The 16,145-nt window shown below is 39.4% G+C and overlaps 1 protein-coding gene across 4 annotated transcripts in view; it reads right to left on the reverse strand.

The window, feature by feature from the left end:
- The window catches only part of naaladl2 (N-acetylated alpha-linked acidic dipeptidase like 2), a 385,596-nt gene that overhangs the window by 293,652 nt on the left and 75,799 nt on the right, over positions 1–16,145 (reverse strand). For all 4 annotated transcript variants that reach the window (XM_028028168.1, XM_028028167.1, XM_028028166.1 and 1 more), the window contains one exon: positions 4,185–4,223. In XM_028028168.1, coding sequence (XP_027883969.1) covers positions 4,185–4,191 — 7 coding nt within the window. In that variant the 5' untranslated portion in view covers positions 4,192–4,223. The remainder of the gene's footprint in view (positions 1–4,184; positions 4,224–16,145) is intronic.

Below are 16,145 nucleotides of genomic sequence, written 5' to 3' on the forward strand. Positions count from 1 at the left end.
ATGATGGTTGTCTTCTGAGACAGTGCGCCAAAGATCCAGGCAAAAACAGCAGAAGACGAGAGCATTTCAATAAGACGGAGCTAAATAAGCACAGTATGGATGACATTAGAATAAACAGATTCTACAGTGTTAAAGAAGAGCGTAAAAAATGTCACAGGGCCACTTAAACATCTCCAAAGGCTGCAGATGAGTAATGGAGGTGTCTGAATCTTGTCTCTAGTTTTCACATTGTTATTCTTGTTTTATGGGCCAGAAAGAGGCTCAGCATACAAAGTCTAATTGGCTGTTGTTTTACGTGAAAGCACAGCTTGTGTCGTATCCGTCAGGAAAAAGGAGGGAGGAAAAAAGAAGCAAATATATTTGTCAACATAGATGCTCCTGTATTTATTTGACAACCAGAAGGAAAGAAAGGGGACAGATATCACATATGGAACTGCATCAGAAAGGCTGGGATCACAGGGAATCAAAAGGATTTCAACAACCTCATTTTTTTGGTCAAGCTGGAAAGAGTGGTTTTGTGATGAGATCAAACTGTAGATAAGAATATCAGAGGCTCTTCTATAAAGAACATTTCAATGGGTTTCTAATTAGGCTTTGCAGACAGAAATATAGAACCTGTCTAGGAGGTTCCTGTCTATGAATAAATCCTTTCAGAGCTGATGTTGTCTTGCTGTTCCTGATGCTGCCTTGTTTTTGCTCAAACAGCTCATAGACTAAAACCAACAGAGCTCAGATCAGAAAGCTCTTAATCTATTCTGCATGAGCAGCACAGCAGCAGTTTTACACTCATTCTAACTACATTTCCATTGGTCATTATATTGCGCAAACTGAAATTACGAAAATGAATTAATGGAAACACGCTAATATTGAAAAAAAAAAAAAAACTCATGTTTGGATAAAAAGTTTTTTCTCTAGGATGAGGTGATTTTTCAGCCATATTTAAACACTTTTTTAAATTTCCTATGAATCCCAGCCGGATGTCGCTACAGCCGAAAATGACGAAGACGACAACAGGAAGTAGTAGTTGTTTCTGTTTTTTTGGACAACGTGCAGGTGGCTCCACCCTCATAAAAAGTTGAGTGTCATTCAAACATGTTGAATCCATAGCTCTTCTGTAAGACCTCCAATTAAAATTTTCTCAATACACTGCACACCCAAGTAGGCGGAACTTGTTGCTTCTAAGCCAGAATAAGACACTGACATGTCCTCTGATTGGTTGATATATAAGCTCCAGCAATATGGCTGAATTATGATTATATTTCATGTAACTGTTCACATCTGTCACTTCCATGATTTTAAATGACTTATTGTGTAACCAAGCGTATTCACATATGACTTTAATTTTATCTCATATTCAATAGAAAAAGCTATTGGGATTTTTTTTTTTAATCAGCAGAATATTGCTCACATTTGTAATGTAAGCTCAGCTCCAGTCACACATACTGGTGCAGTCAATTGACATAATGTCTATCAAACCAGTTCCAACCAAGCTGGAGGTCAACGTACCTGGTCAACGTACAGCCTTCATAAGACCCACAGTTCCTACTGGTTCCTAACATCTAATTTCCTGCTAGTTGGTGCTGATAGCGCTATAGTTTTTTACTTGTTCAGTGTACCTATTGGTTTTATGGAAACCCTGCTCAGCTCATGCTGTACTTTAGCACTGCTGTGAGCAGCAGGGTGCCTATTGAAGCCAGCAGGAGTCCAGCCCATGCTTAGCACACATCTAACTGAGGCTCTGCCTTCATTAACCCTATTTGAGGTATCCTTGAACTGTAATGGCAACAAATCCTTTTTAAGCTGACAATACCATCTACAGTCAGTCATGATCACTGACAACAGACTGTTGGGCGTTTAGGGAAAAGCAGTTGAGCCATTTGAAATAATTCGGTCTCTGTGTGGATCAGATCAATAAATCGATCCAAATCTATAGATCCAGTTTTTGTTGCAGTGCTCCCAGTATAAACTTTTCAGGTTGTTACATAAGGATTTTAATAACTGTCTGCTGGTCAGGCCACTGAATGATGTTTAAATATCATATTCATCACAAATATTTTTTTACTGGTTTTATATAACATGTAAATTTTCAGAGATTACTTTTGGTTTTAATTAGCTTCATGCATAGATATTCAAGTTAAAAGACAAGTGCGTGATATATATCACTTTGCTGTAGTGAATCTATGTATTTTTTTTCTTTATTTCACTTGCTAAATGAAACTGCTGAATTAAATTGACGTATTATGAATGCATGAAGTTGGATTTGGAATATTTCTGCATCAATTTAAAACACAACCACATATTGGATATTGTCCTCATTTTCTTTCAATTCTAGTAAACTGCTAAAAATAAATCAAATGTCTTCCCCTTCAAACATGTGTCATTCTTAAGACTGCTGGCTGTTCTGGTAAATGTGATGCCGTTTTTGCTGACTTTTGATGATAAACAAACATAATTCTGCTCATAAGTGAGAATAATTTATATATATATATATATATATATATATATATATAAAGGAAAAAATAGTTGCTTTTAAAATTAGATATAACGTCTGAAGAAAATCACTGCTCCTCCACAGCAGCACTGCACACTGGCTAAAAACGCCCTTAGCCTTTCCCCCCGAACACCAGAAGCAGCAGTGGATTTAAACAGGAACATAATGAAGAGAGACACAGTAGAAAACAGCTCACTCCTGTATATTTAGCTAATGGACATCAGTGTGTGCAGGGGTGTGGGGGTGTGTGTTTCCTTTCACGTGTGTGTCCTGCTTGCTGCTCTCAGAGTCCTTCATCTTGGCCCTGGCTTTTATTGACCATATTGGAGGCCATAAATCATTGTGTGTGTGACTGCAAGTTTGTCTGTGTGTGTCTGTACGGCTGAGTGCTTCTCTGGGTGTGAGTAGCTGCACACAGCAATCTCAGGTCAGAGGAGCAACAGAGCGAGCAGTGTGTGCTGGGGTGTGCTTGTGTGTGGAAAATCTGCGACAGGGCAACAGTATCCAATGTGGTCAACAGGCCAAGGGACAAGATGTACCCGACTGCTTCGCACCATTTTCCCACAGAAATGTACGTGCCACTCAGCCACGCAAAACTTCAGGCGAACAAATAACTGCAGGCGCGCGGAGATGCAGCTGGAGATGGAGATGGTGGGCGTTACACTTTTCACTTTATCGGCCCTGCAGCCTACTTTTTAATCTCTCTCCACCTTTTTATCCGTCTTTCCTCAAGGGTGGTGGTGTTTAAGTGTAGATGGTGTTGAACTGGATTTGACATTAACAGCCCTCCATTAACATTTCTCACGGAGCTACTGGAGTGAGCAATCAAGTCAAAAGCTGGAGCAGACTCACTGCAGGCAAGCATCACATGTAACACAAACCGAAACATGCACAGATACGGCCGTAAACACAGTCATGTGGGACGTGACAGGAAAACAAAGTGTTGACCTTTCCAATTTCCAAATGTTTGCGAGCAGAAAGTTTTAGCAATGGGTTGGTGTGTCGGGATGGGCTGCAGTTGATGACTTAAAGACACATCACTCGCTGCGTTTTCCATTGTCTGTATAGTTGCTCAATTTGACATTTCGAAGATAAAGTCAGCAATTTCAATAAAACTCTAATTTTCTAGCAAATAGTTTTGGCCCTTATTTAGCTAAACTGCAATGGAAACATTTTTGCCAAAGTGAGGAAAGTATTAAGGGGTGTAAACACTTTGCTACATTCTTTGGATTCATTACGGGTCAGTCCTGTAACATATCATCCCTCCCATAGTGCCTGCACTAACACCCTTTCTCAATGCATCAGGTCATTGGAAATCACATGACTGACAGATCCATAACTGCATCAATTCATCTGCAAAAGGGAACATTCCTTCTGCAATCCTAACTTATATCTGTACTTTTTCTGTCAGGAAGCATATTTGAATATTGCAGCCGTTTTCCCATTGGGTATGGAAAAAGGAACCGCTTTGATATTTCCCCCCAAAAAGATAAAAAGTAAGCAGGGTGACAGATAAAACTAATCAAACTCCTTCCTGAACTGACCTCAAATGCATTCCGTTACAAAGTTCACAAAGTTCTTTGAACTTATCTGGATTATAAAAAATAAAAAATTATAAAAGATAAAAAATGACCAGACAGATAAAACATAGATGCGTTTCATCTTATACACCAAGTAAATGTTTCCTACTCACAACTCATGTGCTGGATCTTAATCTTCTGATTCCAAGGGTCTGCCAAAAAAAGAACAACAGGTGAGATGCAAGGTCTTGTATGTTTATACCGTTTGTGTGAATAAATAAATTAAGTGCCTTTTTTATGCAGGCTTTTGAAGTGGGCACCCCTGCAGCTCGGAAAAAGCAGAGAGATAAATTGTCAGCAGCATATTTTTTTAAGTTTTTCTTCTGCTTCTCTCTCCTCCTCCCTTGAGATGGGAGCTTTTGTATCACCTCTCACAAAGCCTTCCAGAGTGTTCTCTCTGAGAATCGTGCAGATAAAGGCTGAGAGGGAGTTTAAGCTGGTCACTCTTTATGGTTCAACAGTGAAAAAGTGGCAGATAGTAGTGGAAGGATGGGGTGTGTGACAGATAGGAAACCATCAGCACAAATCACACAAAAACATGACGGCTGTGGGAAAGGTTATTTTCTTGTTCAGAGTAAGCCCAAAAATACTCATATGCCTGGAAAATTTGGATTTAACAATTTTCATTCAAGGAAGAAGTTTTTTTTGTTTGTTTATTCTTTATTATATACAGTACAGACCAAAGGTTTGGACACACCTTTTAATTCAATGAGTTTCCTTTATTTTCATGACTATTGACATTGTAGATTCACACTGAAGGCATCAAAACTATGAATAACACATGTGGAAATATGCACTAAACAAAAAAGTGTAAAACAACTGAAAATACCCCTTATATTCTAGTTTCTTCAAAGTAACAACCTTTAGCTGTGATTACTGCTTTGCACACACTCTGCATTTTCTTGATGAGCTTCAAGAGGTCGTCACCTGAAATGGTTTTCACTTCATAGGTCAACCTGCCCTGTCAGGTTAATAAGTGGGATTTCTTGCCTTATAAATGGTCATGAAAATAAAGAGAATTAGAAGGTGTGTTCAAACTTTTGGTCTGTACTGTATATATATATATATATATACAGTATATAGTTGATCGATATATTCAGTCAAACACTTATACTTATATTACTACTGAAATAGATTAAGATTTTTTTTTCCAAAAGCGTATTGATTTTTATTTCAGTCAAAAATCCATAAGACATTACGTCATAATAATAATGTGTTGTAGGGATGTTCCGATTAGGTTTTTGCTGCTGATTCCGATTACCCATGAGGGTCGATCGCTACCAATCACCTGGGTTGGCTGTAATTGTTTTCGCTTTAGGTATAAATGCTAAGATCTGGCAAAATGAAAAAAAATGATCTGGCAATAAATTCACCTAATTTAGACATAAACATGAAAAATACAATACAGCAGTTACTCAGTTAGAAGGACAACTGAAAAACGTGCAATCAGTAAAATAGTATTTAACAGTAAGGCTCTCTGCACCATAAGTTGCACAAGTCAAATAAATCTCACAACACTGCCCATATCAAATAATGTCAAGTAAAAAAAAACAAACAAGCATTCATTCAAAGTCAAATGCAGGTCGAATCAAAAAAAACAATCCTGAGTTACTGAATCAAAACTTTCTGAGAGCTTGGCATTGTTTTGTGCAGGATCTGCTCTTTAAGACTGAGCTGAGTAATTCTGCAGAATGCAAGGAGGAGGCAGATGAGATCGATTTTTTCCCCCTAAGATTATCTGTTCAAGGACAGCGAAAGTTTTAATACATATGTAAAATATTTTGCCCGTTTGTTTAAGTTACATGCTGCAGCTTTAAGCATGTTCGGTGTGAGAGTTCACTGCGGGTGGAGTAAAATAGTATGTGATTACTACAAGTAGTGCATAGCAGCAGTTCAACAGCGAAAGCAGAACCAGCATCTAACATCACCAGCTCGTTGACTTAATTTTTGGGGTTAATTGTTTATCTTTCTTTCCATCATGCTGTGAGTATTGGTAGTTGTGGTCTGCTTTACCTGCTGTCTGCTCGCTTTTTTCCTGCAGTGAGCCTCGATGTAGCGAAACTCCGTCAAGTGTTTGTTTTTTAAATGTCATATTGGACTCGTTGTGTTGATGCATTTTGACGTGCTTCACCTCCGAGGTATTTCTCCGTCGCAACACGCAAACGTCCCCATTCACTCTGAGCGTTTAAGTTCTTCACCACATTGCTTAGAATTTGTTGCTGCGCGCTTGCGCAGTGCGAAGGAAAGAGGAGATAAGCTGCGAAGAGACACACGGGGGATCGGTTTTGGGGATCGGCAACAAGAGACGGTGATCGGCGATCACCGATCATACACTTTTTCACGGAAATCGGCCGATTATGATCGGTGGCCGATCGATCGGCACACCTCCAAGTCTTGTATTTGTGCTGTGAAATGCAGTTTGGAATGCCATGTTTGTCAATTTGAACTAATTGTCAAATTAATTTTGTACTCTTGTATATCTGCGTGTGTGTATTTATTCCATATATATGTATGCTTTCATCTATTATTTTTAAACCTAGGTCATATCAGACAGGTATTTATGAACAATAAGTGAGACTGAACTATTTGGCTATTTTCTCAATAATTGAGTGATGCTCTGACTTAGTAATTCTGATCTAAATTACTAATTGTTCTAATAATTGCCTTAAGCAATTATTAAAGTCATTCATAGTTAAAGCCGTCCTCGTCCCAGCACAGCAGCAGTGAGTCACTTGTGGAAAACACAAAAAAAAATGTTTTAACTTAATGTAGCAAAAAAAAAAAAAAGATTTTATCATGAAGATCATTTCCACCTTCACAGAGCATTATAGCTTTTTCACCTCTCTCTCTCTCTTTTATTTTCAGCTGCATAAAAGGTAGAGGAGAAACTGAACAACAGTGCAATCAGTTGAGCAAAATCTCTTCAGCAGCTTAAAAATGTGAATATACCCACATCTTTTTTCTTTTGGTAAAAAGGTAGCACTTTCCTTCAATGTTCCTTTGTCCAGGACTCCTGTCAAGCCTTCCCTTTAGATCCTTCCTCACTTACAAAAATAGAAATTATCAGACTCCAGAGAGATAAAATATGAATCCGCTTTAATTATAAATGTGCGTGGGCTTTCCTGGGATTGGCGAGAAGGTTGTGCTGTTCTGCTAAGAAGGGACTGCTTCACTGCACTGGAAATTACACAGGTCTGGGGGAAAAAAACGGAAGCAGCAGCAGCGGCACAGCGAAGTGGTAGTTATTTATTGATTAGTCGAGTGCAGCAAATGCCCTCTTTAAAGAATAGTACTCTCAGATGCATGTAGAGGGACAGTGAGTGAAAAATAAAGCTATAGGGGGATAAAAAAATACTTCATAGCTGTACTGAACACCTTGTTTCTTCTTGGCTGCTTTTTTGTCTCCCCGAGGAAGAGTAAAATAGAGAGATGCTGTCTTTGACAAAAAGCTCACTGGCCTTGAAATGTTATTTTAGGACCTCTGCTGTAGAGATGAAAACGTGCTCTTAATGAATCAGGAGAGACCTCTGTTCCAGTAGTCAACACACTTGTGCTTTACCTGTTAACACTGTTAGTTTATCACAACAAAAACTGATTGTTGCATTTCTTTTACACATTGCATTATCCCTGTATCATGACTTTATTAGAAAATCTATCATGCATCTATATGGTCAGGACGAGTTGTACAGTCATTTTACCACAATTCCAACTGCTGAGAGAAGTTATCAAATGACTATTATATAAACTTTGTGAGACAAAATCTCTCACTCGATAATTTGCCTATTCATTATTTAGTCATGATTCATGGGGGCCAGTTGCTGAAGTCATTTCTATTTTTAATAAATGTGATGAAATTGTCCACAAATAATGGAAAGAGAATTGAAGACAGAGGCCCAGAAGGATGTTACAAGCATGACTTCCGCCAAACAAAAGAGAATCTAATAATCTGTCCTAAGATAGATTTTCATAACATGCAGGATGTTAACAATTACCTTCCAGAAAAGGGGTGGGCAATCCTGGTCCTCGAGGGCCGGTGTCCTGCAACTCTTAGATGTCTCCCTTTTCCAACACACTTGAATCCAACAGCTGAATCACCTCCTAAATGCAGTCAAGTTTTCCAGAGTCCTGCTAATGACCTCATTATTTGACTCAGGTGTGTTGAAGTAGAGATACATCTAAAAGTTGCAGGAGACTGACTCCCGAGGCCTGGAGTTGCCCTCCCCTGTTCCAGACCAATGCATTTCTGATTTTTGAAACTGCATCACTCTTCTACATAGTTAATCTTTACTTTTACAGTAACAACCACAAATCCTCAGTTCTTCCACTGAGGATTTGTAAAAATGTAGCCTGACCACAGGCTTCTGATTATTATCTCCCTTTAAATGCTCCATCTGAGATTTCTCCCATTGAGCTCAATTTCTCTGGTGGAATTTGAACCTGGGAATCAGGTAATGGAAAGAGAAGTTGCGAACAATGATGTTGATTTTTTGTGCTGTTTTTGAATTGAAGTCTGCCTATACATGGTTGTATTTTAGCAATGGGAGTGAAGGAAGTGAATGAAGCCCCTCAGTCCGTGCTGGCCACTTTTCCAAATATTGAGCCACTACAGGCAGAGCAAGAAAAATGTTTCAGACATTCTATTGCTGGAAAAGATTTTGTGACCCTACTTCCCACGTGGTTGTGAATAGCACAAGTAATTTTCTGTGAGCTTTATGGCGCTGAAACATTACATACATCACAGCTAAACGTTAGCATTTTGGCAAAATCAGATCAGATCCTTTCAAGCAAAGTCCACACCTTTGACAAACAATTGTTTCACAATAGCTGAGGCTCCGAATGCTGACGTTTAATCCTCCTGCTGTCCTAGTTTGTGTGAGGCAGACATTATGATCAGATGACAGGGAACCAATAGGGGTCTCCCGTTAGTTCCTGAAATCCCAAAGGTGAAATAAAAAGCCATAAAAGCATATGTCTGGTCAGTCTGAACCTTCTGGGACCACGCACAAGCTCAAAAACCCACCCTAGGTCTATTCAAACCCTCCTGGGACTCCAAGATTACTGCAGCAGTACATTACAACAAGGAGCTGATGAAAACAAAACAGTGGCTTATAGTTAAGTGGTATGTACTACTGGTATTCCCTGAAATTACAGGTAATTCTTAATTGATACACTTCTTTAACGTATAGGAAAGTCTGTCATTTTAACAGTCTTTGACAAAAAATGGAAAACAAATTAAACCAGTGTCAACAAATAACCAAACATTGTAACTTCAGAAACTTTTTTATCATCTGACCACACAGGACTGCCATGATGTTCTGTTTCAAGGCATTCAGACATGACTCAGGGAAATTTCATTGCCATTAAAACAGAAATAGAAAGTGCATGTCCTACAGACCCAGATCTCTGCCTATTAGTTCATAACAGGTTGTCCTTGCAGTCAAGGGTCTCAAACACGATTTCCAATTAAATCCTAACAAGACACTGAATCCCAGTTCTGGTCACTGCTGTGAGTTGGTAATGTGGAATTTCTGTAAGCTAGGCTAGGTTGCCACACATTTTATGGATTTATGTAGCCCAATTACCTTTTGAGAACATTGAATATAGAGCAGTTGATATACCTTGTATTTAAATATTTCTTATTTTTCAACCTACAAGAAAAGGCCAATTAAATACACCTGCACAGACTTAGCATTGCCCAATAAACCATTTAAGGTGGTTGGACAAGAGAAAACAACAAAGCATTAAGACACAGGTGCTACTAGCGGCATTAAAAGTAACCAAGCTGTCCTCCCCATTTTCTTTCCCTCCCATCTTGCCCCTGCTCATTTCTTACACATTACATTCTCCTCCCTCCTCTTCCTCATCCCTGTAAGCAGTGCAGTGACCTGAACGATACAGTGGTGATTACCTCTGCAGTTCGATGCTGAGGTCTCATTTCAGAAGCTCCATAAGCATTCCTGGAGGCACAGCTCGGCGCTGATTGATGCGTAATAAAAGCCCATCTTACGGATGTAAGGTTTTCTGTGAAAACAAGCAGGGTCAGGATTTTCCATCTGCTTGGTTCCCTTGCATGTTTTCAACATTTGTATGGCTGCAGTCAAGGTTAAGGCTTTCTTATCTAAAAGCAGCTGTTGAGCATAGTGGCTTGACATTTAAAAATTACAGAATTTGGGGTTTAAAAAACTTTGTTATATTTCTACTTTTCCTTACAAATGCTAACATGTCAGCCACAGGGGAAAACACAGCCCCAACCTGGGTCGGTGCGGTTTGGTACTCTATAGTCTCGCATATTCAGGAGTGTTTCCATCATGCATTACCAGTGTTTCCCAACCCTGGTCCTCAAGGCACACTGTCCTACATGTTTTAGAGGTTTCCCTGCTTTAATGTGCCTGATTCAACTGATTGCTGTTCAACAAACGCCTGTTAATCAGTCATCAATTGAAATCAGATGAACTGAAGCAAGGAAATACCTAAAACATGCAGGTCAGTGTGCCTTGAGGACCAGGGTTGGGAAACACTACATTAGACTCTAACGGGTCCAGCAGGGTTCAACACAAACGCCTAACATGCAGTCATGCTAGTGCAACAACAAACATGGAACACTAGCATGTAATATTCCAGGAGAGGTTAGTGCTACATGCACACTATTCCTTGATTAGATTGAAATACATTTGGGTTAATTAATCCAAATGAATACTTTATGTGGGCACGAAGTTACTTAATCCAATCATAATGTATGTTTCTATGCACCTGCTTTATTCTCAATAGAAGCGCTGACATTCGCAGAGTTGTAGAAATTCCCTAAATTTCCCTAAAAGCACACAAAAGACGTTGTACCTCTGTCTGTGCTGAATAATAGAAACAAACAAACACAGTAATGTGTTGGTTCTGTCTCTACTGGGCATACAGAATGGACCCATGCCAGGGTCTGATAATAGTTGAGATGTTACTGCACTCCATAATTAAACTGCAGGCTAAGCAACACATGCTATTGGTCTTCCTGCAGTACAGAAGGAGAGACCACAGACAGGCTTGCTTCTCCAACATAGCATCTACCCATTGAAGGCAGAAGTATGACACATTGACACAAGGCAGTTTACATAAACCAGCCCTCTCATTCAGAATATTCTGATTGGGGCTTTTACATGATGCATTTTTAGTTTGATCTGCCATGTACTCTGATTCCTAATCAGAATTGTAAGTGTGCTTATTGCTACGTATGACGCTATGGACCTCTTTGTCTTCCAAAGGCCCTGGGCAGATGAACTACTTTCAACAGATGTTGAAATTCATTTTGTGTTGACAGATTGAGATGGTTAATACAAATTACATATTTTTCTTTCAGCTGTCATTTGAGATGTAGTAAAGGCTTTTAAGAGGCCAAAATAAAACCTAACCCAAAGTGAAACCTCTTATACATTTCAGTTGCAACAACATTTATTGTCTTTTTTTTTGTTTTACCCCTCCAGGGGGTCTTTTGTGGGCTCTAGTGTCCCTTATATGACAGTAGGCTGACAAGAAAGGGGGAAGGACAGAGGGGAAGACATGCGGCAAATATCGTTGGGTCCGGGAGTCGAACCTGCGACAACCGCGTCGAGGACTCAAGGCCTCCAAACATGGGTCGTGCTATCCCCTACGCCACCACGGCACGCCCCCAACATTTATTGTCTTTTAATTTACACAACATAGTACAGCTAAAACCTTACATTTACCTTGCATACATGTGTAATGCATTCTTTTGTTTTTGTTTATGCACTTTGGGATTTCCTGCTATGTGGTCCAAACTAGGACCAACACGGCCCGATTTCCCCTTCCTGCTGCAGCACAGAGCAGGCGTTTGGATGTGTATGTCTCTGTGTGTGTTTGAACATATGTCACTGCCATGCTGCCACTTCCACGTACTAAATTCTCCATCATGACTATCAGTATGATTAAATAGCGGTACCTGACCACATCCATCACGACACATAATCATAGAGAAGGTCACACAGGTTCTGGGCGATATGCGGGGGGGGGGGGGAGGGGGAGCTAATGGTGTAGCGCGTTTAGTGTGAGTTCATTACTGTGTGTTCCAAGCTTTCATATCCTATTAGGTCTTATTACACAAAAGTAAGGCAGTGAGTGGGTGTATGAGAATGAGGGAGTTACTGGTTCCCATCATGTTCATTTAGAAGTTTGCAATAAATAAACAGCTTAATTACTTTAGTAACTAAATTGTACATTGTTCTTGTTCCTGCTCTTTTTTTCTGGAAGTACACAAGAGACTGAATTTTAGGTGTTTCAGCAGTAGTGTGCCCAGAGAGCGGTGTCACACACACAATGAATGCATACATTCATTTCTTTTTTGCACAACAAAGTTCTTTCTCAAACACAAAAACTACCAGGGTCAAAATTATTAGTCCTCTTGAGAACTGACCTTTCTCTATAGCCAAAGCACAAACCACTTTCACTTTGTAAAACTAAGGGTTGTCCTACACTTTACACACAATGTAAAATCCTCATTAAGCATTTGAGAAAGAATCATACCAAAAACAAAAACATACAGCTTAAACACAAGAAAAAGAATTGTTGATGCTCACAAAGCAGGAGCAGAATATACAAAGTTATCACAGTGTTTAAGTGTCAAGAAGTGGAGTGAGAAGTATCATCAAAAAACTCAAAGAGAGTTCCACAATACAGAACAAGTCTGGCAGAGGTAGGAAGCCAAAGATTTCAAAGACTGGAAAAACTAGTGAGAGATGAGTCCACAGAGCCTAGAACAACAACCAAACTCTGGTTAATGACAGAACCAAGTCAGGAAGTGTACTGTCAAATAAGACAATCAGTAGAGCCCTGCATAGAAATGAACTGTGAGGATGTTGGCCAAGAAAAACTACACTTCTACAGAAGAGATGCCTTCAAACCAGAAGTACTGAAGGTGAAGTGTGCTAAGGACAATCTGGAGAAAGGTTATGCATACTGGAGCCATGTTCTTTGGTCAGTTGAGAACAAAGTAGAGTTCTAGAGTTTGGAGATAGAAGAGAGAGGTGTGTAACCTAAAGCACACTGTCCCCACAGCTTAACTTAGTGGTGGGAGTATCATGTTGTGGGGATGCTTCAGTGTGTCTGGAAATGGGAATCTGGTCAAGGTTGACAAAAGAAGGATATGTGAAGATTCTGAAAGAAAACATTAAAATCTTCAGCTTGCCCCTGACTTCAACCAAAACTTGCGCGATCTTCTCTATGGATCGTCACTTTGTCTCCTAACATGACAATGACCCAAAACACCCATCGATCCTGCTCAAGAGCTACCTGCGGAAAGCCAAGGTGAACAGTATTGACTAGCCTGCACAAAGCCCCGACTTGAATCTCATTGAAAACCTGTGGTATACACTGAACACCATGTTCATGTGAGAAGACCATCAAATCTGGAGGACCTTAAAAGATTGGCCAAATGGACTGGGATTCGTCAGGAGAGGAGAAAATCATCGATCGGTTCAACAGTACTTAGGTATTTAAAAAATTATAATAATAATTAAAATTAGATTTCATATGGGGAGAACATGGCGAGTAGGCTAATAATTTTAGCCTCAACTGTATGTGACAAAAAGCAAAATTAAATTGTAAAGATGCAAACACAACCTAACTAACATTTATAAGCCAAATCTCCTTAATTTCAGATAGACTCAAACTGTTTTACAGTTTAGTTTTTTCTCTGATGCATTTAAACTGGGTCTACCTGCAGATGTGGCCTTGAACAAGAGCAACACCTTGGCACTCTACTAAAAGGCTTGTCAAAACATCCCATCTGGACCATTTTAAGAACAACTGACACTGCACTTGGAGGTCAACACTGTGCTCTCATGCATACCCTTAACAATCTTGTCGTGAAAAAGGAGATTTTTTTTTTTTAGACATGACTGTTTTATGACCTGCAGTGGCAGTCACAGTCTCTCTTCCAGTGTTTGTGCAAGGACAGACATGCTCCTCAGGGTGTGGGTCTTTGACAGCGATGCAACATGAGCTCAGTATGCCCTGTACACAACAACTCATACTTTAAGAGCTCCCGGGCTGATTACAAAAACCTCAGCAGTAAACTAACACTCAGAGGGAATTAAAAAGGGCTGGGCAGATCTTTCTAATGAAACGTCTTTCGGGAGTCAGAAAGCTAAAAGTCAGGGGTTTTTTAGTGCTTATATTCAGTCAAATATTTCTAGAAACTCACAATGTCCATGGCAACTTTTGAACAAATAAATTCCAGCCAGGCCAGGTGATGGATTCTGTATCTGTCGGGGGTCTACCCCGCCTCTCACTAACTGGCCATCAGGCACATCTAATCCATATGTCTGACATCATATCACAATTTGTTCCTGGACTACAGAGCTGCAGCTTTCTGACAAGCTCAGTACCATAAGACAACTTCCAATTGTTAAATGAAAGTCTATGGTAAGTTTTTCATTCTGCAGCTTAAGCTACAAATACATTTTCCTACAAATGTGCCAGAGTTTAAAGGAGGACAAATAAGCTTTCTGACAGAGTAAGATTTATTGCAAGGAAGCATTGTTACAACAACAGCAAAAATCTACCAAACAAATTTATTTGTTCTGTGGCAAGTTTGTGTTTCTGAAATAGTGGTAGCAATTTTTAACCACAGGGTGATAATAAATTTGATAGCAAATGAATTGGCCTTGTTTGAAGCTGGCCAAATAAGTTCAAACGTCTTCATTAAGGTAGAGTTGTAGTACTTGAGACTGGTCTTGGTCTCGAGACCACTAGTGACAGCAGGTCTCAGCCTTGTCTTAGACATGACCGTTTTTGAACGTGGTCTTGTCTCAGTCTCGGACATTGATGGATTCTGTATTCTAGACCAGTCGAGACCTCAACTTTGGAAATGTCACTAAATTGGTTGTCTTGGCAACAGGTCTGCATGGAGACTCAGAGAGAGAGGAAAAGCGGAATAAAGTTGTTTTACACCTGTATATCAGCTTATTTTTCCTTTGCTGTGGCGCTGTGCAGATTCTGTAATTTTTATACCTTAAATAAATGACAAAAACCAAATTGACTCGTTTGTCATCAAATAGGATGATATTTCATTTGTCTCATATGTATAAGGTATATGAGTCATGGTTTGTTACATTTTGAGAAACTAATTTTGACAGCAGCAATTTTGTAATAAATTATTCACCAATGTGAAAGAGCATTAGTCCTCGCTTGCATCTTGACAGAAACAAAGCTGTTTATAGATTTATATCAAGGGAGTATACATATTTTACATACCAAAATATCAGCAATTTCGTCAGCTTTACCTTAAGCCACATTTATAGAAATCGTGTAAGAAATAAAGGCGCTGGGATCATTTTTGTGACAGATTCTTGCTCATCCCGCATTGGAACACTCTGATTTTGTGGACAGACTCACTGCATAATAACGACAGGAGTCACTGGCTTTAGCGGGAAGTAGGCGATGTCCAAACTAGTAATGTATATCAATGGAGAAATCCTACAACCACTAAAATCTGACACTGCTATCTGACACCGCTTGTGTACTTTTTGTGAAGAAGGAAGTTGCGCTGGTCTCCCTCAGAGGTTTTGTGTCGAACTAAACTGAGTCTACTGGACTATCAGGTGTGAAAACACACTAAGAAATAATACAAATCAGCTTCATGAATCATAAAGAATATATTTATAAAACAGCATGCTGTAAATTCCACAACGATTTGCTTTCAGAGATGGTAACGACTACATCAAACTTTTAGCTATATGAACATGAAGATTAGCTATATGTAAGTGAGATTCACAAAGATGACTATTTAGGGTTAGGAGTCCGGTCTTGGCTTTGTCTCGCCCTCCCTCGGTTTTAGTCTCAACCCTTAAAGGTCCTGGTCTTGTCTCAGTCATGCATTCTGGCCTTGGTCTTCATTATAATTCAGCAGTCACTTCATGCATTACAAGCAAAAATATCAACAAATCACTTACTCATCAAAACAAAATCTTTTTGGACCTTCCATAGACCTGCTGATACTGTGCTTCCTTGTCATATTTACCATAGTACAAGGGTTTGATACCAGACCAAACAGTCAGGAAACATATACAAGG

The sequence above is a fragment of the Xiphophorus couchianus genome, chromosome 9, assembly GCF_001444195.1.
Source record: "Xiphophorus couchianus chromosome 9, X_couchianus-1.0, whole genome shotgun sequence".
NCBI classification, from domain to species: domain Eukaryota; kingdom Metazoa; phylum Chordata; class Actinopteri; order Cyprinodontiformes; family Poeciliidae; genus Xiphophorus; species Xiphophorus couchianus.